Source organism: Oryx dammah, unplaced genomic scaffold, assembly GCF_014754425.2.
Source record: "Oryx dammah isolate SB20612 unplaced genomic scaffold, SCBI_Odam_1.1 HiC_scaffold_24, whole genome shotgun sequence".
NCBI lineage: Eukaryota > Metazoa > Chordata > Mammalia > Artiodactyla > Bovidae > Oryx > Oryx dammah.
In genome coordinates, this window is record NW_024070208.1 from 33,175,569 (window position 1) to 33,197,705 (window position 22,137).

Sequence of the window (22,137 nt, forward strand, 5' to 3'; positions counted from 1 at the left end):
ACTTTGATATTGGAAAGTGAAGCCTCTTATTCTTTCCTTCATTCGACAAATAGTTATTGAGCATCTATATAGTGCCCTTCAGTGTTCTCAGCTTCCAGGGCAGAAGTGAACAAAACACAGACAGCTAATGTCCTGCGAGACTATGTCAGTGATAGATGATGTCATGGGGTGAGGAGTGCTATGGAGAGAAAATAAGCAGGGTAAAGGGACAGAGCAACGAGGTGCTCTCTGTGTAGGGTGAGTTAGGTAGAGACTGCAGGAAGGGACAGAGAAGGCAATGGTACCCCACTCCAGTACACTTGCCTGGAAAATCCCATGGATGGAGAAGCCTGGTAGGCTGCAGTCCATGGGGTCGCTAAGAGTCGGACATGACTGAGCGACTTCACTTTCACTTTTCACTTTCATGCCTTGGAGAAGGAAATGGCAACCCACTCCAGTGTTCTTGCCTGGAGAATCCCAGGGACAGGGGAGCCTAGTGGGCTGCCGTCTATGGGGTCGCACAGAGTTGGACACGACTGAAGCGACTTAGCAGCAGCAGCAGCAGGAAGGGAGAATGATAGGCCCTCAGGAGAAAGTGTTCTGGGTATAGGATGTGCAAGTCCAAATGCTGGGGAATATGAGGACCAGCGAGGGTACTACAGTGAGCAAGGACGAGGGGAGGAGGGAAGATGAGTAAGGAGACCAGGTGTGTCGGGAAGGGCCACACGAATGCCTTTATTGTCCCATGGGCTCCGAAATACTTTTGGATTTTGTTTTCAGATTCTCTACTTCTATCCAATCATTGGAAGCCTCACCAGGTGATCTCTCTCTTGCAGGTCTGAGAACTCTCTGTGTTGCCTACATAGACTTAACTGAGATAGAGTATAAGAAGTGGCTGATCATGTATAAGAAAGCCAGCAGAGCGGTACAAGACAGAATACAAAGTCTGGAAGACTGTTATGATAGTATTGAAAAGGTAATGTACCCCATATGTGTTGTCCATACCAACACATTTGAAGAAAATGAGCTTATCAGTGTAGTCATATCTTGGTGTCATGTTGAAAGCTCAGGTACATTTTTTTCTGAAGTATACATCTGTCTTACTGTATTGAGAATTCATAAAATGTCTTTTAAACTATTCAAAATATTTCTCCCTGTTTTGACTCATATCTGAGTCACTTCAGTCTTGTTATCCTCTGTATAGTTTTACCCACTTGAAAAGAAATACATATTTATTATAGAAAAATAAGCTAGAATAATATATAATAATCATCTGAAATGTTGGGCTAATGACTGAGTTCCAGTCTCTCCCCTTTGTTCTTTTGTGTGTATTATATATGTAGTATTCTATTGTATGTGTGTGTATGTGTGTGTGTGTGCTCAATTGCTCTGTTGTGTCTGACTTTTTATGACCCCATGGGCTGTAGCCCACCAGACTCCTCTGTCCTTGGAATTCCCCATGCAAGAATACTGGAGTGAGTTGCTATACCCTCCTCCAGGGGATCTTCCCAACCCAGGGATTGAACCCATGTCTCCTGCATTGGCAGGTGGATTCTTTACCATTGAGCCACCTGAGAAGACCCTAACCTAACTAGCCCTCATTTAATTGGTATATTTAGACCACTATAAACATTTAGGCCATGTTTATAGTGATGATTAGTTTAATATATACTCTATTTGGAACTGGTTTTATTTGTTCCCACTTTTTCTCTTTTTATATTTTTTTCACTTTTCCCTTTCTTTGGTTCTAGTTGAGCATTATCTATGATCTGCTTTCTTGCTCTCTTTTTTTAGTATATCAATCACACTTCCTTTAAAAATGTTTTTAGTGATTGTCAAAGAGTTTGAAAAGTCCTCTTTCAAATAACACTGTAACCACTTCTCTCCAGTGGTAGACCAATACTTCACAATAGGAAGAAAAACTATAAAATAAACCATCTGGTAATAAGAGATTTATGGAGAAAGTTACGAAATTTTTCTTACAGACAAAAGTAAGGACCTATACATGTGGAAGGATTTATACATTATATGGTGGTGGTGGTTTAGTTGCTAAGTCATGTCCAACTCTTGCAACTCCATAGACTGTAGCCCATCAGGCTCCTCTGTCCATGGGATTTTCCAGACAAGAATCTGGAGTGGATTGCCATTTCCTCCTCCAATGGAAATTCCCAACCCAGGGATTGAACCTGTGTCTCCTGCATTGGCAGGTGGGTTCTTTACCACTGAGCCATGAGGGATGCACTATAGTGAAATAGGGACAAACAAGTAGACCAGTGGAAGAGACTAGAAAAAAATGTGTGACTGTATGCACATATGGGACTTCGCATAATCAATTATTAGATGGCATGTCTTTTATCAAAATTTGCTCTATTTATTCCATCTTAAAATATTTTTATCTTTACACTTGATCTTAGCCAAAAGGCCAAGAAATGATATATTTTTATCTTTAATTAGCAATAATGACTATCTTTTCCCAAAAACATCTAGAAGTTCCTATTGCTTGGAGCCACAGCTATTGAAGATCGCCTTCAAGCACGTGTTCCGGAAACGATAACAAGTCTATTGAAAGCGAACATAAAAATATGGGTCTTGACAGGAGATAAACAAGAAACTGCAATTAACATAGGTAACAGACATAAAGAATGTTTTTTAAAAGCCTGGTTGTACATGTATCCTAAATATGCCCTACAGTTAAGAATGTATAGTTGAGCCGCCTTCAAGTAATAGTTTTTTATTTCTTCAGGAAAGCACAGTGGAGTGAAATCTTGCCATCACATGGCGCAGAATTCAAACAAACTAAGCAAAGCAAACGCTTATCTTTCCACCATCCTGAAACAATAGAATGCAGAATGCCCACAAGTCATATGTAATTTCTTATTCTTTTCCTTTGATACTTGAAGTTATGACATTTTTTCTCTAATGAAGTATATATTGGGTTGGCCAAAAAGGTCATCTCGGTTTTTCCATAAAATCTTACAGAAAAACCGAAATGAATCTGCATATCTGTGTTTGAATTGTGCGTTTATTCATAAACATTTTAATCATTAGCAGAATATTGAGTTAGCGTTTTTTTTTTTTCTGAGCTCTGATGTCACTTGCTTGACTTTATACTTTTTAAATTATTCTTTCACTGTTTGATGGTGTGTTAGGGTTCAGATGTGTGGAAAGGAGTTGAGCAACTTCCCTGGCAGTCCAGTGGCCAAGACTCTGCACTCCCCGTGCAGGGGCCTCGGGTTCGATCCGTGATCAGGGAATTAAATCCCACCTGCCACAGCTAAAGAGTTTGTATGCCACAACCAAGACCCATTGCATCCAAATAAATAAATATTTAGAAGAGGGAAAGGAGTTTTAAAATCAACATTTAGCCATAAATATGCAAATTTTGATCATAAGGGATTGAAATTATTATTATTTTTCATAATCATCATGGTATCCAGTTCTGGCTAAATTAACATGTATTATGAAATGACCCTGTATTCATCAAACACCCTTTAAACTATGTTTCTGCTAATTTGTCTACTCAATATTCATTCATTTAACAAATATTGAACGCTTGCTATGTGCCAGAAAATTCTAAGATCTGAGAATAAAAAACTGAGTAATAAAGTCTCTGTCCTCAAGGAACTTACATCTACAAGACAAGACAAAAAATTAACAAGCAAATCACCAACTGTTGTAATATTATTGCAGTAAGTGTTAAGATTGAAAACAAAGCAGGGAATAGTCATGGACAGAGGGGTAACGAGACAGAAAACATGTTAGGGAGGTGACATTTGAGGCAGAGACCCAGACTGGAAGAAGGAGCAATCACTGGGAAAGTTCCAGACAAACGTATGGTGAGCACATGGCTCTGGTGTCTTATCTGAGCAGCAATGGAAAGGCCAACATGGGTGGAGTATGGGGAGCAAAGCAGAGGTGAGAGCTTGTCAGGCCACAGGACGAAATGTGTAGGGTTTTGAGCAGGAGAGTGATATGATTTAATTTGTGTTTTAAAAATATCTTCTTGTTGTGTGGAAACTGGACTAAATGGAAGGCAGGAGGTCATTTAGAACACCTTTGTAGAAGTATATACGAGAGATGGCAGTCATTTGTACTGGGATGTAATGGGGAATATTGGGGAGGGACTCCATTGGATCCTTGAATCACATGGTTTGGACTTCATGGGTCCACCTGTACTCAGATATTCTTTCCCTCCAATGGCACATATGACAGTACTGCACCATGTAGAACCACAGATTGTTGTTCAGTTGCTCAGTCGTGTCTGATTCTTTGCAATCCCATGGACTGCAGCATGCCAGGCTTCCCTGTCCATCACCAACTCCTGGAGCTTGCTCAAACTCATGTCCATTGAGTCAGTGATGCCATCCAACCTTCTCATCCGTCCGCTCTCTTCCCCTTCTCCTCCTGCCTTCAATCTTTCCTAGCATCAAAGTCTTTTCCAGTGAGTCAGTTCTTTGCATCAGGTGGCCAAAGTATTGGAGTTTAGCTTCAGTATCAGACTTTCCAATGAATATTCAGGACTTATTTCCTTCAGGATGGATTGGTTGGATCTCCTTGCAGTCCAAGGGACTCTCAAGAGTCTTCTCCAACACTACAGTTCAAAAGCATCAATTCTTCGGTACTCAGCTTTCTTAATAGTCCAACTCTAACATCCATACCTGACTACTGGTGATTGAGTCGGTGATGCTATCTAACCATCTCTCCCTCTTTTGCCTCCTTCTCCTCCTGCCCTCAATCTCTCCCAGCATTAGGGTCTTTTCCGATGAGTTGGCTCTTTACACCATGTGGCCAAAATATTGCAGCTTCATCTTCAGCATCAGTCCTTCCAATGAATATTCAGGGTTGATTTCCTTTAGTATTGACTGGTTTGGTCTCCTTGCTGTCTAAGGGACTCCTTGCAGCCCAAAAGTCACAGATATAAAGGGTCAATTGTAAAGATACATGTGGATTTCTGACTGTGTGTGGGTTAGCTGTCTACCTCCACCATTTTTGAAGGGCCAGTATAAATCTGGGGTATGTTTGGTGGGTTAATCTGTCAACCCTCATTGATATGAGTGCTGTGAGAGTAGATGACTGTTTCAGAGTTTTGCTGTGAAGGGAGCAGAGACCTAGGGTGGTATCCAGAAGAGAACAGAATTGATGAAATGTTGGTTGTCTTTGAAGGAGCTATTTCATCTCTAAACGTCAGTTTCCTGCCTGCAAATTGGGGATGATAATAGTTTCTACTTGATAGAGTTGTTGTGAGAATGCCTTGAGGTAACTCCCGTGAAGTTGTTGCAAAACACTTAGCAAGTCCTCTGGGAATATTAGATATTAATGTAATTATGAAAGACTCACAGAGCAGGTCCAACCACCATGCAGTCACTTATCCATCTGGCAAACATTTGGAAACATACCATCCACATGCTCTCCTTTTTCCAGCTCTCCCATGTTTCTGCTTTAATGTGCCTTGCCATGTTCCTTGAGAACCACGCACTCAATGACCACAGTAACTTAGTGCATATCTTGTGAAGAGGCTCAGCTGGCCTGGCACCATAAAAAAGGACAATTGCGTTCTTACCACCTTCCTCAATTACACCTTTGCCAGGCCCACTACCTGAAATCATTGGTTTTACCTGAAACTTCAACAGTCTCTTTGGCTCAGGACTGAAACTCAACCTAGATGAGACCCAGCAGTTACTGTTAAGAGCAGAGTTTTTATCCTTATAGAATGAGACTTATTTTTGTTACCAGAAATCTACAGTTCACATGAAGGACCCCTTACTCAGAATAACTGGATCACATTAGATAACTGCTTTATTGAATTGTACCCATTTTCAAACGAATGTTTCGTAACCATCGTACCTTTGAAAATAGAAGGGAAACTGTCTCCAGTTTCTTAGAGCAGGTATTGAAAACACGGGGAAGAACTGGTAGGACTAGAGTGAATGGCAACATATGCATGTAGTGGGCAGAGGACAATCATACATGTGTAGGGGAAAAGGCAACACACACGTTGGAGGGGGAGTCCGAGGGGGAGTCCATGGGGAGCCCTGGCCCCCTGGAGGGCCAGCCAGAGCAGCCATGCCTTCTGGAAATGAGTACCCACTGTTGGCGCAGGTTTTTAGTTCTTAGAATATAATTGGAATTCTGTGCTTTGATTTGAAATATCCTGATTTATAACCGTTGCTTAAGGTGTAACATGTTGTAAGGGGAAAACAATACATGTCTGTTGACTGAGTGCAGCTTGCTACCTTCCGACCTTAAGTTCTGGGTCCTAGATTGGACTTTGCTGCTGCTGCTGCTAAGTCACTTCAGTTGTGTCCAACTCTGCGACCCCATAGATGGCAGCCCACCAGGCTCCTCTGTCCCTGGGATTCTCCAGGCAAGAATTCTGGAGTGGGTTGCCATTTCCTTCTCCAATGCATGCATGCATGCTAAGTCACTTCAGCCGTGTCCGACCGACTCTGTGCGACCCTATGGACAGCAGCCCTCCAGGCTCCTCTGTTCACAGGATTCTCCAGGAATCCTGGAGTGGGTTGCCATTTCCTTCTCAGATTGGACTTTACTGCTCCCCTTAGAGGCTACTCATGCAGAGGAGACCAGTTGAAAGATAGTCAGTCAACTTTGCCTGGTGTATGTTGATATAATTTGTTTTCTTAGAGGCTTTCTGAGCTCTTGCTTTTTCCCCCAGAAAAGCAATAGGCTTTGGTTAGAGAGCTTTTGTGTTCCTTTCATGAGTTTGAATGGCTGAGGAATAATTCAAAGAGAAAAAAGATTGAGAGCTGGTTCTGAGAGCCAGCATCATTGAAGAGAAATGCATAGCAAGCATGGTAGTTGAAAAGTCAGGCTTCAGAGTTATGAAGACCAAGGTTTGAACCTGAATCTTCTGTCTCTATATTTATAAGCCCTTGCCTTTGTGGACTTTTCTAACCCTCAGTTTTCTCATTATTATAACGGTCCAATACCTCTGCTGGTTGTGATGATTATGTGGAAGGGAGTCTGTGAAGGTTTTTCTAAGCTGGTGTATTGGATAGAGTGAGGGCTTTGTAGATGTTAGCTCCTGCCTTTATGAATATTGTGGCAGTTTTAACTACCATCATCTCTCCAGGAGCTAAAGTTGGCTAACATGGTGCAGTTAAAAGGCTACATATAGTCTTGACACTGGTTCCAAACAAAATTTGGCTAAGAATTTAGCAGGAGGCTTACTTTCAGGAACAAATATGTTAGGATTGTTTTTTGTTAACAGCAAGAAATGAAAACAAAGGTTACTGTCACACATTTTAAACATATTTCCTAGACCAGCTTCTAGTTCTATTAGGTTCTGAAAGTTTTCTAATAACATGATTCGACCTGAATCTGTGGCCTCTTGACCTCAGCAGCATATGTACCGTTACGTTTGGTTTACCAATGAATGCGTGCGTGATTTTTGTTTTTTTTCTTTTGTGTTAGCTTTGCTTCCTTGGGTTTTAAGAGACTTATCACATATTCTGTTGTAAATCTTCCTTTGCACCCAGCATAAAGCTGGGTGCCAGTAAGCACTCAGAACTTGCATGCTAATTTGATTTGCATTTTGGTCATAATACATGGAAACTTTTTAGCCTTTGGTTGGATTCAGCCAGTGCGGGCAGCTGTGGCTTCAGGGAAGAGGGCTCCTCATGGGGGCAGCACCAGGATCCTTGGTGGGAAGCTGGCTTGCCCGTCTATGTCTAGTTTGTGTCCCTGAGCACCTGCACAAATACTAACTTTCTAACCTGAGTGGTAGGACAGGAGCTGCCAGCATTCAGGCAGTTAACTTCCCAGTAACTTATTACAAAATATAAGTGGACATTACAATAAAACATGTCAGAAAGTCACTAGAATTCTTTGAAAAACTTAGTATCTCTAGTTTTGAAAAATGTAGCAAGGCAAAGCGAATACCTACAAGTTTCAAAATAGAAATTTAATGATAATTATATTCTATCGAAAAGAACACCTTACATAGGAAGTATCAGATAAACCAATAAGGAAGAGCCTTGAAAAATTATTTTCTCCTTGTAATTGTGCTGACTACAGTGGAATACATACATATAGGCATTTTGAATTATATACAAACCAGGAAGCTACTTTTGTTATTGAAACCTACACAAATTTCAGGAAATTCCAAAGAAAACATGAAAATGATATTGTATAAATTTATATTTAAATTAAATTCCAACTCTCATGAAACTGATTTGTATGAGGATTTAAATCATTTTAGAAAATTTGTCCCATAAGAATCATCAGTTATAGATGTACAGAAATTTAATTTTCAAAATTATCAGAAATTTATCCATCTGCAACCTCTTGCTCAGTTTTTGTACTGAGCCACTGGGCTTTGAAATAGTCATGAGGCAGAAAGTATGATAAAGGAAGAATATAGATAGATTTTTTTTTTTTTTAATGAGCTCACGTAAGGCACTGGAGCCTTCAGATATATGACATCTTTATTTCTTTCTTTGTAGCTTATTCCTGTAAACTGTTATCAGGTCAAATGCCTCGTATCCAATTGAATGCAAATTCATTAGAGGTAAGTAATTTTTAAATATATATTTAATATGAATGTAACCAACTTGTTACTTGAAGGTTACTCAACTCCTTAAAACCTACATAAGATTGCCATTAACTCCCACTCAAGTCCATTGGAAAGTCTAGGTTTGTCCCAAGATTCTTTTCACAAAACTGAAATTTTTACTGGTTTTTTATTCCTTGTCACCCCTGGCTCCCATTATTCCTCCCTCTGTGTTAGTCTAGTCTTTAAAGCACCCCTCCCACCCCCCTGGTGTCATACCAAATCCAGGACTCAGATCCTTCATTTTTACAATGGAAAAAAGAGAAAAAATTTTGTCTGTATAACAGTCATTATGAAAAGTTTGAAAAGATCAATGCATTCACACTGCAAGAATGAAAGGAATTTGGAATCCAATATTCAATATCCTTGCCCCTAAAAGGCTAGTTCTATGAAGTATTTTTTACTGTATAATTTTCTTAGACTCATTTTAAAATAATTTTAAGTAGATTTCATTTATTCCTTTTCTGACACACTTCCTTTTTTTTAAAAAAATGTAGATCTGAGTTTCTGACATAGATCATTATTCTACTCTGTGAAAAATCTTTAAAAATATTTCTTACCGAGCAGATCTGCTAGTCAGGAGTTTTCTCAGTTTTTGTTTGAGAAGGATTTTTTTTTTCTCTTTTACTCTGAAAGATGATTTCCTTGGATATAGAACTTGAGGTTGGGATTTCTTGTTCTTTCAATACTTTCAATATTTCACTTTACTCTCTTTTTGGCTGCAAACTTTCTTCCAAGAAGTCTTATTTATCTTCATTCCTCTACAGTTAAGGTGTTCCCTCCACTCTGGATTCTTGTAAGACTTCCTCTTTATCTTTGGTTTTGTGCAGTTTTATTATGACATTCCTGGGTTACCCTGCTTGGTGTCTTCTGAACTTCCTGGGTCTTCGTTTTGTGTCTGTAATTAATTTTGGAGTATTCTCAGTTATTAGCACTCAAACTTTACCTTCTGTTCTCTATTTCTTTTCTTTCTGGTATTCCAACTGCTTGTATGTTAGATCTTTAGAATGGTCCCACAGTTCTTGAATACTCTGTTCTGTTTTTTTTTTTTTTTTCTCTTCTTTTCCTCTTTGAGCTTCAGTTTAGGAAGTTTCTGTTGACATTTCTTCAAGTTCATTAATTCTTTCCTCACCTGTGTCCAGTCTACTGTTGAGTCCATAAAAGATATTTTTCATTTATGTTACAGTGTTTTTCACAGTGTTTTTACAGCCCTTTGGGGGTGGTGTTAAGGTATGTGGGCAGGGAGGTGTTATACAGTGAAGTGAAGTGAAGTCATTCAGTCGTGTCCGACTCTGCGATCCCATGGACTGTAGCCTACCAGGTTCCTCCATCCATGGGATTTTCCAGGCAAGAATACTGGAGTGGGTTGCCATTTCCTGCTCCAGGAGATCTTCCTGGCCCAGGGATTTAACCCAGGTCTCCCACATTGTAGGCAGACGCTTTACCATCTGAGCCACCAGGGAAGCTCTGTAATCTTACATTAAATCTCAGTCTTCAAGAGAAACTGTACCCCTTTGTCTTAAGTGTTTCTTAGTTGCTGGAGTCCAGCTCCAGCAGCCAGGGAATCAGCCTGAAGGGGTGAGAGGTGTCGGCAGACAATGATGTAGCCTCTGACTCATAGTATGGAATTACATGTTTATTTCAAGCTTCAGGTTTTCTTTTATACTTTGACAAAAGCATTAGGTCAGAGGTTTAACATTTTTAGTTTTCTCCACCCAGATTTACTGTCTCCAGAAAACATTGTTGCCCTACAAACAAAGTTCCTGCTTCAGCGATTCTCTCAGAATTGGCTTTACTATTATCTACTTCTTCTTATGTGTCCTATACTTAACTTGTGATTACATTGTAACTCATGCTACATTCCTCAGTTTATTTCTTATCTTTCTAAATCCTGTTTGCCCCTAGCATCTTAAGATCACTACCTCCTAAAAAGGCTTCTAGCTATTCTTAATTATTCCTAAACCCTAGACTCAGCAAACTTCTTTTGCCATAAATATTTCCCTCACAAACAGATCTCCGAAAACAATCCTTCCCATAGCCCCAAGCTGCGGCCTACCTGCTCATCTTGGGACATTCTTTGTAAAGATCCTTGAACAAATGTCAATGATTACTTTACAGATTATTTTCTGGGCACAACTGCAGAAGGCTTTGTGCTTTCTCATGCTTCTTGCAAGCACCTTAACATTCTTTTCAGCCAACTCAACCGAAGAAAGGAAAGAACAAGTCAGAATCACAAGAGCTAACTCTTTCATCCCGGGTCCATGCCTGCGGGACAAGGAGAGGGGGTTGGGGGCTGTGCCTTCATTTTGTCAGTAATGCCTAACGCAGCTCCTGACACTTAGTGCTTTCTTTCTCCCCTTAGGTGAGACAAGGAGACCACATGGGGCTGGAGTTGGGTAAATGACTTTCCCTCCAGGTGGGATAAGGCTCTGGTAAAGTTTATAACCTTGGAGGCTAGGCTTTTGCAATGGAGAATGCTCTGGGTATATTTCCCTCTCTCGTAGAACCTTGATACCCAATTTTATGGAAGTTCACCCCATTATTCTGTTCCCATCTTTTAAAATTTTCCCAAAATTTCTCTGAACTTCCTCTTTGCTATTAGCACTTTTCCCATATTTTCCTACTTATAAGTAGGAAAATTCTCCTACTTATACACCGTTTCAAAAATAGCTTTATTGAGATGTAATTCACATGGCATAAAATTAACCTGCTTAATATAATTTAAGGGATTTTCCTGTATTTACAGATACATGAAATCAATGGCAGAATCATTTTAGAAACTTTTCATCATCTGTAAAAGAAACTCTGTACCTTTAGCTGTCATCTCCCTGACCCTCCTTGCCCCACCCCTAAACAACACTCCTCTACTTTCTGTTTCAATGAATTACTTATTTTGGGCTTTTATGTTAATCAAGTCATTTAATAGGCAGTCTTTTGTGACTGGCTTCTTTAACTTACCATAATGTTTTCAAGGTTCATCCATGTTGTACCAGGCATTAGTATTTCATATCTTTGTTTAATAGCTAAGGAATATTGCATTGTATGTATACACTTTATTTATCCAGTCATCAGCTTGTTTCCACTTCTAGGCAATTATGAATAATGCTGCTGCTTATACATCCATGTACAAATTTTTGTGCAGACATGTTTTCATTTCTCTTGAGTGTATATACACTGATAAATGAAATTGCTGGATCATTAACTCTGTGCTTAGTTTTTGGAAGAATTCCTGGACTATTTTCCCAAGTTGCTGCACCATTTTACATTCTGACCTTCAGTGTATGAGAACTGTGATTTCTTCACATCCTCATCATCACATTATTATCTGATTTTTAAATTCTAGTCATGCTAGTGGGTATGAAGTAGTATCTTATTGTGGTTTTGATTGGCATTACCTGATGATTAATGATCTCAAGCATCCTTTCATGTTATTTTTCTACTTTTAAATTTAATTTTTGTGAGATTTTCGAAGGAGGTAGACATATGCCTTAATCTACTATCTTTTTTAAAAAAATTATTTATTTTAGTTGGAGGCTAATTACTTTACAATATTGTAGTGATTTTTGCCATACATTGATATGAATCAGCCATGGGTTTACATGTGTTCTGCATCCTGAACCCCCCTCCCACTTCCCTCCCCATCCCATCCCTCTGGGTCATCCCAGTGCACCTGCCCTGAGCACCCTGTCTCAAGGTCTTTTCATTTATATTTAAAATGGTAAAAGATAATTTCCCCCTTTTTGTTTTAGGCAACACAACAAATGATTAATCAGAACTGCCAAGATCTTGGAGCACTGTTGGGTAAAGAAAATGACCTGGCCCTAATCATAGATGGTAAAACATTGAAACATGCCCTCCATGTTGAAGTTAAGCAGTGCTTCCTTAATTTGGCCCTCTCATGCAGAACAGTATTATGTTGTAGGTAAGAATATATTCAGTTTTGGTTTTTTCCCTGCTATATTTCATATCTTTTTATGGAAAGAAAATATAAACATGGAAATATAAGTTTTTTTCATAGACAAACTACCTTATTGGGAAAATATACACTCAAACTGAAATGCAAGGTCTGAATTTAATTCTACTTGTCAGGTTTAAGATTTACTCAAAGGCAGTTTATAATTTTTCAGTGGCACATTATTTTGGTATGTTATTTATTGATGTATTGGTCAAATGAAAGAAATCTTTCAGGCACAACAAAAGGAAAGGAAAGGAGAGTGAAGTCGTTTAGTCATGTCCCACTCTTTGCAACCCCATGGACTGTTGCCTATCAGGCTCCTCCGTCCATGGGATTTCCCAGGCAAGGGTATTGGAGTGGGTTGCCATTTCCTTCTCCAGGGGATCTTCCCAACCCAGGGATCGAACCTGGGTCTCCCACATTGCAGGCAGATGCTTTACCATCTAAGCCACAGGGAAGTCCAGGGACAACAAAGGCCCTGGTCATTTACACAGAGGGGTAAATTTGAAACCGAACCACTGAGACCTAGAGGAAAATGAATTTATGAGTGGTTATTGAGTTAACTGACTGTTGCTCAGTTAAAAGATAGTTATTATAAGACTAATGTTATTTTAGGCTATATTTTCATACACGAGTGAGAAGATCCAAAATCAGAGTAGTGATCATCCAGTTCTCTTCTTAACTGGTCAGAACTGACTTGGAGCTTTGATAAAGCGTGCAGAACTGCATTAAGGAGTGAGTGAAGAACTTGAGGATATGTGGAGAACTTGAGTGCCAAGAGGATGGAATTAAGATTTAAATTAAGATATGATGGGGCTTTCTTAGGTGATGCTAGTGGTAAAGAACTCACTTGCCAATGCAGGAGATATAAGAGACGCAGGTTCAATCCCTGGATTGGGAAGATTCCCTGGAGAAGGACATGGCAACCCACTCTAGTATTCTTTCCTAGAGAATACAAGGACAGAAAAGCCTGGTGGGCTACACCCCACAGGGTTACAAAGAGTTGGACACAACTGAAGTGACTTAACATGCACTCACATGAAGAGTCAGACCTGAGATTAATTAAATTGATTAGTTTTTTCCCTCTACAAATATCATAGTCTAAACATGAAAGTGATCATCAGACTAAATGGTGAAGCTATTATCAGTGCAAGTATTCCAGTAAAAGAACCAGTGTCTCTTGATGAGAATTAGACTTACAAATGGTTTCTGACCTCCTCTACTTCAGAAAGTGTTTCTATTATACCCATAATGTAGTGATGTTAACTGAATGTACTCTCTTCATTATGAAGCGAAGTTTTTTTTTTTTTCCCCCAACTGTGTTTCTACCTTAAGTTTTGGAGCATGTTCTAACCAAAGAAAACTTCTATCTGCTCAGTTTATAATAATCTCATCTGAAGTTTGAAAAGGTTAAATTTAAATAAGTTATTAGGAGTTGTTTTGAAGAAAGAGAATGATAAGTGAGGTCATTTGCTTACTGGAATATGAAACCCTGTGAGCCGTTATTGTTTTTGATAGAAGTGTGTGTCTAACTTGCTGACTGAGTGAATAAATGAGTGATGGGTAGGGCCTTCCTTAGAAATTAATGAATGAATTGGAAAATTTACCAGTAACTGCCATTTAAATGTGACTGTATGTGGATTATTGCTGACTCCTTTGTAAAGCCTTTTATTTTTTTAATTAATTAATTAATTAATTTTTTATTTTGCTTTACAATTCTGCATTGGTTTTGCCATACATTGACATGAATCCACCACGGGTGTACATAGAACAGGATGAATAAAATGAACCAAAATAAAACATGAAAACATAGTTGTTTCTTTCTTTTTGTTCTAAGGTTATCTCCCCTCCAGAAGGCTGAGGTAGTGGATGTGGTGAAGAAGCACGTGAAGGCCATCACCCTGGCCATTGGGGATGGTGCCAACGATGTGGGGATGATCCAGATGGCCCATGTGGGTGTGGGCATCAGCGGGAATGAAGGCATGCTGGCCACCAACAACTCTGATTATGCCATTGCTCAGGTCAGTGGTGAGGGTGGCCAGCTGGGCATGGGGAGTGTTGAAGACCTCGGGTCCACCCCCAAAGTTTAGCCCAGTGTCTAAGCTGCTTTCAGTTTGAAGCTATCAGCACCTCTTTGAAGGCTATACTGCTCACTGATCGACAGGCTGATAAATGGAGAGAGGAGTTGTTAGGGCAAGAAATAGTGGCTTTATTGGGAAAGTCAGCAGACTGAGAGCATGCTGGACTGGTGTCCCAGAGAACCATCTTGCCTGAGTCCAAATTCAAGCTTATTTTATACTAAAAGGGGAGGGGATAAAGTCCTGGCTCTGGTCAGCCTCTGGAGGGAGGTGTGTTAACTTCTTTCTCCCTGAAGCCATTCACAGGTGGGCTGTGAGCTGAACCAAAAGGTATTTTAGCTTCCCCTGGGAGGCAGGGTTCCTGGAGATGGGCCAGTATGTGTAGTTTAAACTTATAGGCAACATCCCTTTAGTGATTAGCTTGTAATAGAATACAGAGGTTCTACTCTATCTCCTTAGTTTTGTGCTGATGCATTTTGCTGCAGTAATGCATGCATATGTTCTAAGTTGCTTCAGTTGTGTCTGACTCTTTGGGACCCTCTAGACTGTAGCCTGCCAGGCTCCTTGGTCCATGGGGTTCTTCAGGCAAGAGTACTAGAATGGGTTACCTTGCCCTTCTCCAGGGGCTCTTCCCAACCCAGGGATCGAACCCACATCTCTTATGTCTCCTGCATTGACAGGTGGGTTCTTTACCACTGGCGCCACCTGGGAAGCCCTTGCAGCAGTAAAGGCCTCCCCTTTCCAGCTTTGAAGTTTTAAAAACTGCTGCTGCTAAGATTCTATAGTTCTGCTCATATAACCAGGTCCCCAGTCTCTCCAACCTGTATGTGCTTTGCTTTGTGGTATCTCCTGATAAAGACTTAAAATATCCCTATTCCCCCCAACCCTTTTGGGATACTACTGCCTTTTGGGAGGCATTTTAAAAAATTCAGCTTTGTTTATTTAGAGCAGTTTTTGCTTCACAGCAGAATGGAACAGAAAGTACAGGTATTTCCTGTATACCCCCAGCCCCTGCCCCCTCAGCCTTCCCTGTTAACAACATCCTTTACCAGAGCAGTTCGTGTTATAATTGATGAACCTATAGGACAGGTCATTATCACCCAAGGCCCATAGTTTACACTAGGATTTTTCCTTGTGTTGTACATTCTGTGGGTCTGAACAAATGTACAATGACATGTATCCACCATTATAGTATCACACAGAGCAGCCTCACTTCTCTAAAACTCTCTCCTATTCATCTCCATCCTTCGCCATAACTCATGGAAACCACTGATCTTTTTACTGTTTCCATAGTTTTGCCTTTTCCATAGTGTCGTAGAGTTAGAATCACACAGCAGTCTTTTCACACTGGCTCCTTTCACATAGTTATATGCATCTTAAAGCTCCTCTATGTCTTTACAGTTTATCCAGTTGTACATCTCTAAACACTATGTTTTACCTTGTGTGTGTGCTCAGTTGTGTCTGACTCTTTGTTACCCCATAACCGTAACCCACCAGGGTCCTCTATCCATGGGATTTCCCAGGCAATAATACTGTAGTGGGTTGCCATTTCCTCCTTCAAGGCATCTTCCTGACCCAGGGATCAGATCTGTGTCTCTGGCTTCTCCTGAATTACAGGCAGATTCTTTACCACTGAGTCCCCTGGGAAACCCTTTCTTTTTAAGTTGTTGTTCAGTTGCTAAGTCGTGTCTGACTCTTTGTGATTCCCTGGACTGCAGCATGCCAGGCTTCCGTGTCCGTCACTATTCCCAGAGTTTGCTCAAATTCATGTCCACTGAGTCAGTGAAGCCCTTCAACCATCTCATCCTCTGTTGCCTCCTTCTCCTCTTGCCCTCAGTCTTTCCAAGCATCAGGGCCTTTCCAATGAGTTGGCCCGTCCCATCAGGTGGCCAAAGTGTTGAAGCTTCAGCTTCAGCTTTGGTCCTTCCAATGAATATTCAGGGTTGATATCCTATAGGATTGACTAGTTTAAAGACTCTCAAGAGTCTTCTCTACCACCACAGTTCGAAAGCATCATTTCTTGGGTGCTCAGCCTTCTTTATGGTCCAGTTCTCACACATATACATGACTACTGGAAAAACCATGGCTTTGACTATATGGGCCTTTATTGGCAAAGTAATGTCTCTGCTTTTGTATACACTGTCTAGGTTTGTCATAGCTTTCCTTCCAGGGAGCAAGCATCTTTTAACTTTGTGGCTGCAGTCACCATCCACAGTTATTTTGGAGCCCAAGGAAAGAAAATGTCACCATTTCCACTTTTCCCCCTTCTATCTGTCATGAAGTGATGGGACTGGATGTCATGATCGTAGGTTTTTAAACACTGAGTTTCAAGCCAGCTTTTTCATTCTCCTCTTTCACCTTCATCAAGAGGTGCTTTAGTTCCTCTGCCACTTCTCTTTTTATACCATATCTTGCAGGGGTTTAGAATTGCAGCTGCAATCATGATCAGACAGAAAGTGCAGGATGCCAGGGCTTTCTTTTCTCCCTTCCACCCACCTAAGTCCCCTCACGAAGCTAGGCACTGATGCAAGAGACTGGTCTGACTCATGCTCTGCCCCCCTTTTTATGAACACACTATTTCAGGTTAAGGAAACCACTTTGAGCCCCATTAGATGTTTTCTGACTCACTTTTCCTTGAGAGTAACTTTGACTGGAGAGAGGGAGAGGGTGTCCGCCATGTTGTGGGCCATTTCATACTCCCTCGAATGTTGTCCTCAGGGCCATAGTGGACATTCTCCTATGTCTGTCCCATCCCCCCGCCCTTAGATGGGCTGCTGCCGAGGGTCTGTTGTCTTTCCTTTTCACCTCTTGCAGCACATGACTCTCCCTTCCTCAGAGAGGACCAGTGTAACACTTTGCTCACAGCCTAGATCTTTTTATTCCCAGAAAAGGGTAAATTATTCCCTTCTTCCTCTCTAAACTTCTTAATATTTTAAAACCATCCCAAGAAATGCAACTTTGACTTGCTGCTGCTGCTGCTGCTGCTAAGTCGCTTCAGTCGTGTCCGACTCTGTGCGACCCCATAGATGGCAGCCCACCAGGCTCCCCCGTCCCTGGGATTCTCCAGGCAAGAACACTGGAGTGGGTTGCCATTTCCTTCTCCAATGCAGGAAAGTGAAAAGTGAAAGTGAACTCGCTCAGTCGTGTCCTACTCTTGGCGAACCCCATGGACTGCAGCCCACCAGGCTCCTCCGTCCATGGGATTTTCCAGGCAAGAGTACTGGAGTGCGGTGCCATCACATGCTACCTCCTTCTTAACTTTAATTTTTCTCTTTATATATTTACTATAGGAAATGGAGGGAAACTGATTCCTATAAGACTTTGTTACATGCACCTGATCAGACAGAAAAATCAATGACTGATGTTCTTGCTTCCAGGATCTTCTTTCATTAAGTAATTCTGAGTCCCTTCTCACAATTAAGGTCCTAGATGTGTATCAGATCAAATTCTAAGCCTTGTATGTGACAAGTGAAAATGCAAGCAGGATTTGCTGGGCAGAAAAGTGATGTTTATTTACTTATTTTAATAGTAAGAAAAGTTAATTTCACAGAGATCTGAAAAACTCCTTTATAGTGAACAGTCATGTCAGGTTGTCTGGGACTAGGCTTCATTCTGCTTCTGTCCTCCGGAGTGGGAACTGCTGAGGTGCAAACCCTGGGAAAATGACGTTTTGTGGGGTTTGTCACTAAATGGTAGATTCCTTTGAACTTCATTGACTGTTATTTCTGTCTTTTAGTTTAGCTACTTGGAGAAGCTTTTGTTGGTTCATGGAGCTTGGAATTATTTTCGAGTGACCAAATGCATACTGTATTGTTTCTATAAGAATGTCGTGTTATACATCATCGAGGTAAGGAATGCTTTCTTTCCTTGAGGTGTGAGGTCTTGTCTTTGATGCGGAGCTTGATAGTTTAGTGTTTTCCTTATTTATCTCACTAAGTACTGTTACATAATGCTGCCCTAAGTTGTGGCTCACATAAAATCGATTTAATAAAAAACGGCAAGCAAAATATGTCACATCATGATGACTTACTGACATAATCTGTTGTTTAAAAAAATAAATAAGAAAGTCCTATTTGGAACCAAAGTGTGTCTCTGCCAGCTCCAGATCCTTCTAGTAATCAGAGGCATCAGAAATCTCTGGGCTTTTGAACTGTTTTCCTCCTGATGCTGTAAATCTGGTCCCAAGGCTGTTGTTGTCTTCCTAACATCCCACTAGGGGCCAGGATGGGTCTTGTTCTTCCAGACACCAGCTCTTTCCTTTTGTCTCGGCTGTACTTAGCCCTGGTGGTTAAAGCAAGCGGAACAAGAAACCTTTTCACGAGTGTTGCTTCCATGTCCAGAAAATAACATGGAAAGAACCTGTACCTGTTCTCCTTCCGTGCTGGGGGCTGCGGAGCTGTGGCTCCCACGCTGCAGCCAGCCCTGCCGCCCGCCCCGGCTCCCATCCTCTGCACTGGCAGAGTGCCTGGCAGCAGGGCCTTTTTTTTTTCCTGAAAGTGGACAAAAGAAGAGTTCCATAACTGCATTTTTCACGGAATCTGAGTGTTTGTCATGCCTTTATTGCCTCTGAGAAAGCATGTTTTCTCTAGTGTGTAGTGTATAAGGGTAATGGGATTTTGGGGTGAATCTTTCTTTTACTACTGAAGTATCATTGATTCACAATATTACAGTTTCAGGTATACAACATAGTGGTTCAGTAGTTTTACAGATTGTGTTCCACTTAAAGTTATTATAAAATAATGGCTATATTTCCTTGTACTAAACAATATATCTTTGCTACTTATTTAATTTAAAATGATTATTTATTAGCTTTTAATGGATTGAAATTCGTTTTAATGGTTGATTTACAATATTATATTCAAGTGTACATGCTTATTTTACGCAGGGTAGTTCGTGACTCTTATTCCCACGCCCCTACCTCACCCCTCCCGACTTGCGTCTCCCCACTGGTAACCACTAGTTTGTTCTCTGTATCTGTGAGTCTGCTTCCTGTTTGTTATATTCACTAGTCTGTTGTCCCTTTTAGATTCCATGCATAAGTGCTAACATAGAGTATCTGTCTTTCTCTGTCTGACATTTCACTTAGCACAATACTTTCTAGGCCCATCCATGTTGTTGCAAATGACAGAATTACGTTCTTTTTTATGGCTGAGTAATGTCTCATTGTATATACATACAATCTATGGGGTCGCAAAGAGTCGGACACGACTGAGCGACTTCACCTTACCTTACCTTATATACATACCACATCTTCTTTATCTATTCATCTGTTGATGGGCACATTACGTACAATAGTCAAATATGGGATTGAATCTTGTAACTACCATCCCGACTTTTAAAATATCTGTGTAAGCTTTAAATTTGGCTGTGGAAATACATTTTTAAACATTTTATTTTGAAATAATGATAGATTCACAAGAAGTTATAAAAAATATTTACCAGAATTCTTGTGAACCCTTCACTGAGTTTCTCCCAAAGATAGCACCTTATAGAAAACCACAGGATAATCTGAAACCAGGAAACTGATATTGGTACAACTCATTCAGAACTTATCGAGCTTTCATCAGCTTTGCACGTGTGTGTGTGTGTGTGTGTGTGAGTGTGTGCGTGTGCACGTGCATGCGTGTCACTCTGTGTCCTTTTATCCCTGTGTAGACTCATGTAACTACCAGAGTAATCAAGATACAGACCGTTCCAATAAAAGATACAAACTCGCCTCATCACCACAGGATCCGCCTCATGCTACCCCTTTATATTCAGACCCACTCCGACCCCTGGCAGTAGCTCATCTATTCTCTTTTCCTATAACGGAGTTCTTTCAAGAATTCTCTAAAAGTGCAATCATATACCATGTAACTTTTGAGACTGGATTTTTTTCACTCAATATAACTCCTTTCAGATCCCTCCAAGTTGCTGCACGAGCAATCATTTTTCCTCTCGACTGCTGTGTAGTACTCCATGGCACAGGTGGCTATCACTTGTTTACTATTCACTTGTTGAAGGACATTTAGGTTGGTTCCAGTTTGGAGCCATCATGAATAAAGCTGCTGTGAACATGCACACAGGTTTATGTGTAAACACAAGTTTTAAGTTTTAAGGTGAGTGTCCAAGTGTACATTTGCTGAGTTGTAAATGTACTGTTTTCCAGAGTGACTTTACTATATGAGTGTATGTAGGTCAGCACTGACATAGCGGTGCACTTGGCTTCCTTCTCTTTCAGCTTTGGTTCGCCATTGTTAATGGATTTTCTGGGCAGATTATATTTGAGCGTTGGTGCATCAGCTTGTACAATGTGGTAAGTAAGCACTCTCCCTCTCTCGCTCTCTGATAGCATGTGGGGCTGCACTGTGTGTCTGGGATGCGGAGCTAAGTCCTTCATCTGCATCCACGGCTCACATACATCTTTAGGGCCTCTGTTGCTGCCACACATCCTGCAGAAGCACAAACTCCCCACACATGGTTTCAATCATCACAGATCATTTTATAGTAACTACATGATATTTCCCAGGTGGCGCTAGTGGTAAAGAATCGGCCTGTCAATGCAGGAGATGCAAGAGACACGGGTTCAGTCCCTGGGTTGGGAAGATCCCCTGGAGGAGGGCATGGCAACCCACTCCAGTATTCTTGCCTGGAGAGTCCCATGGACAGAGGAGCCTGCTGTATCACAGTGCATGGGTTGCAAAGGCTCAGACACAACTAGAGACTTAGCAAGCATACACACAACATTTATATGCAATGTATTTTTTTTATAATATTGATATTTCAGAATCTTTCTAATCTGCCTATACAACATTTTCATATTTTTAAATCAAGTAAAAATTGCTGAACTCTTCCTAAACTCATTGCATTTAATACATATAATTTAGATTTATCTCTATGTGTCTGTATGTATGTGTGTGTGTTTATAGTGTAATTCAATGTCCTCTTAAGCCTCTTGGTAGAAAATTTGTATTTATTGAAATAGAACATGCTGTGCTTGTACTAAATGCTGAATTTTTATATAAAGCCTATAGTAAATACAATTTTCCATTTTAATGGAATCTTCTAATAATAAATAATCCCATATCATTACTTGAATTATTTTGAATTCAAAAACTAAATGTTTATTAAATAGTAAGGTTAAGTGGCTTTTTACCCACATTACCTTTTAATTTTTGCTTTATTTTTCTTGGGTTATTATCCCACCAAAGGGTTAGAAGTTAGGAAACGTAACATAAAAATGAGGTTCCCCCCAAGTATCCCATGACCTCTCTTGTGTACTGTGTTATTGCAGTGACATTATACTCTGCATGCTCTGTGCTCTCACTCCTAAGGGTCTGTCTTCTGGGAACTGAAATTCCAGAACAGATTGAAGTTACTGAATAGAAGTCATTGGGTGCATATTTACAGTCATGTGCGTGCCAGTGGCTGGGGGTATTTGGTCAGAGCACTACACTAGGGAAGCCTGAGTCCTATGTAGAGTTGTCTCTGCCAGGCTCTTGGTCACAAAGGACAATATTGATAAACTTTCTTTGAGGTTTCATTAGAGACAGGAGTAGAGAGTGGCAGAGTCTCTC

At 40.5% G+C, this 22,137-nt stretch overlaps 1 protein-coding gene across 1 annotated transcript in view; it reads left to right on the forward strand.

The window, feature by feature from the left end:
- LOC120883220 (phospholipid-transporting ATPase IB-like) overlaps positions 1–22,137 on the forward strand; it is a 111,927-nt gene that overhangs the window by 34,835 nt on the left and 54,955 nt on the right. Inside the window, exons 20-26 of the mRNA XM_040267258.1 lie at positions 816–955; positions 2,467–2,605; positions 8,442–8,506; positions 12,298–12,470; positions 14,341–14,524; positions 18,318–18,428; positions 20,802–20,876. Of these exons, the coding sequence (XP_040123192.1) occupies positions 816–955; positions 2,467–2,605; positions 8,442–8,506; positions 12,298–12,470; positions 14,341–14,524; positions 18,318–18,428; positions 20,802–20,876 (887 nt within the window). The remainder of the gene's footprint in view (positions 1–815; positions 956–2,466; positions 2,606–8,441; positions 8,507–12,297; positions 12,471–14,340; positions 14,525–18,317; positions 18,429–20,801; positions 20,877–22,137) is intronic.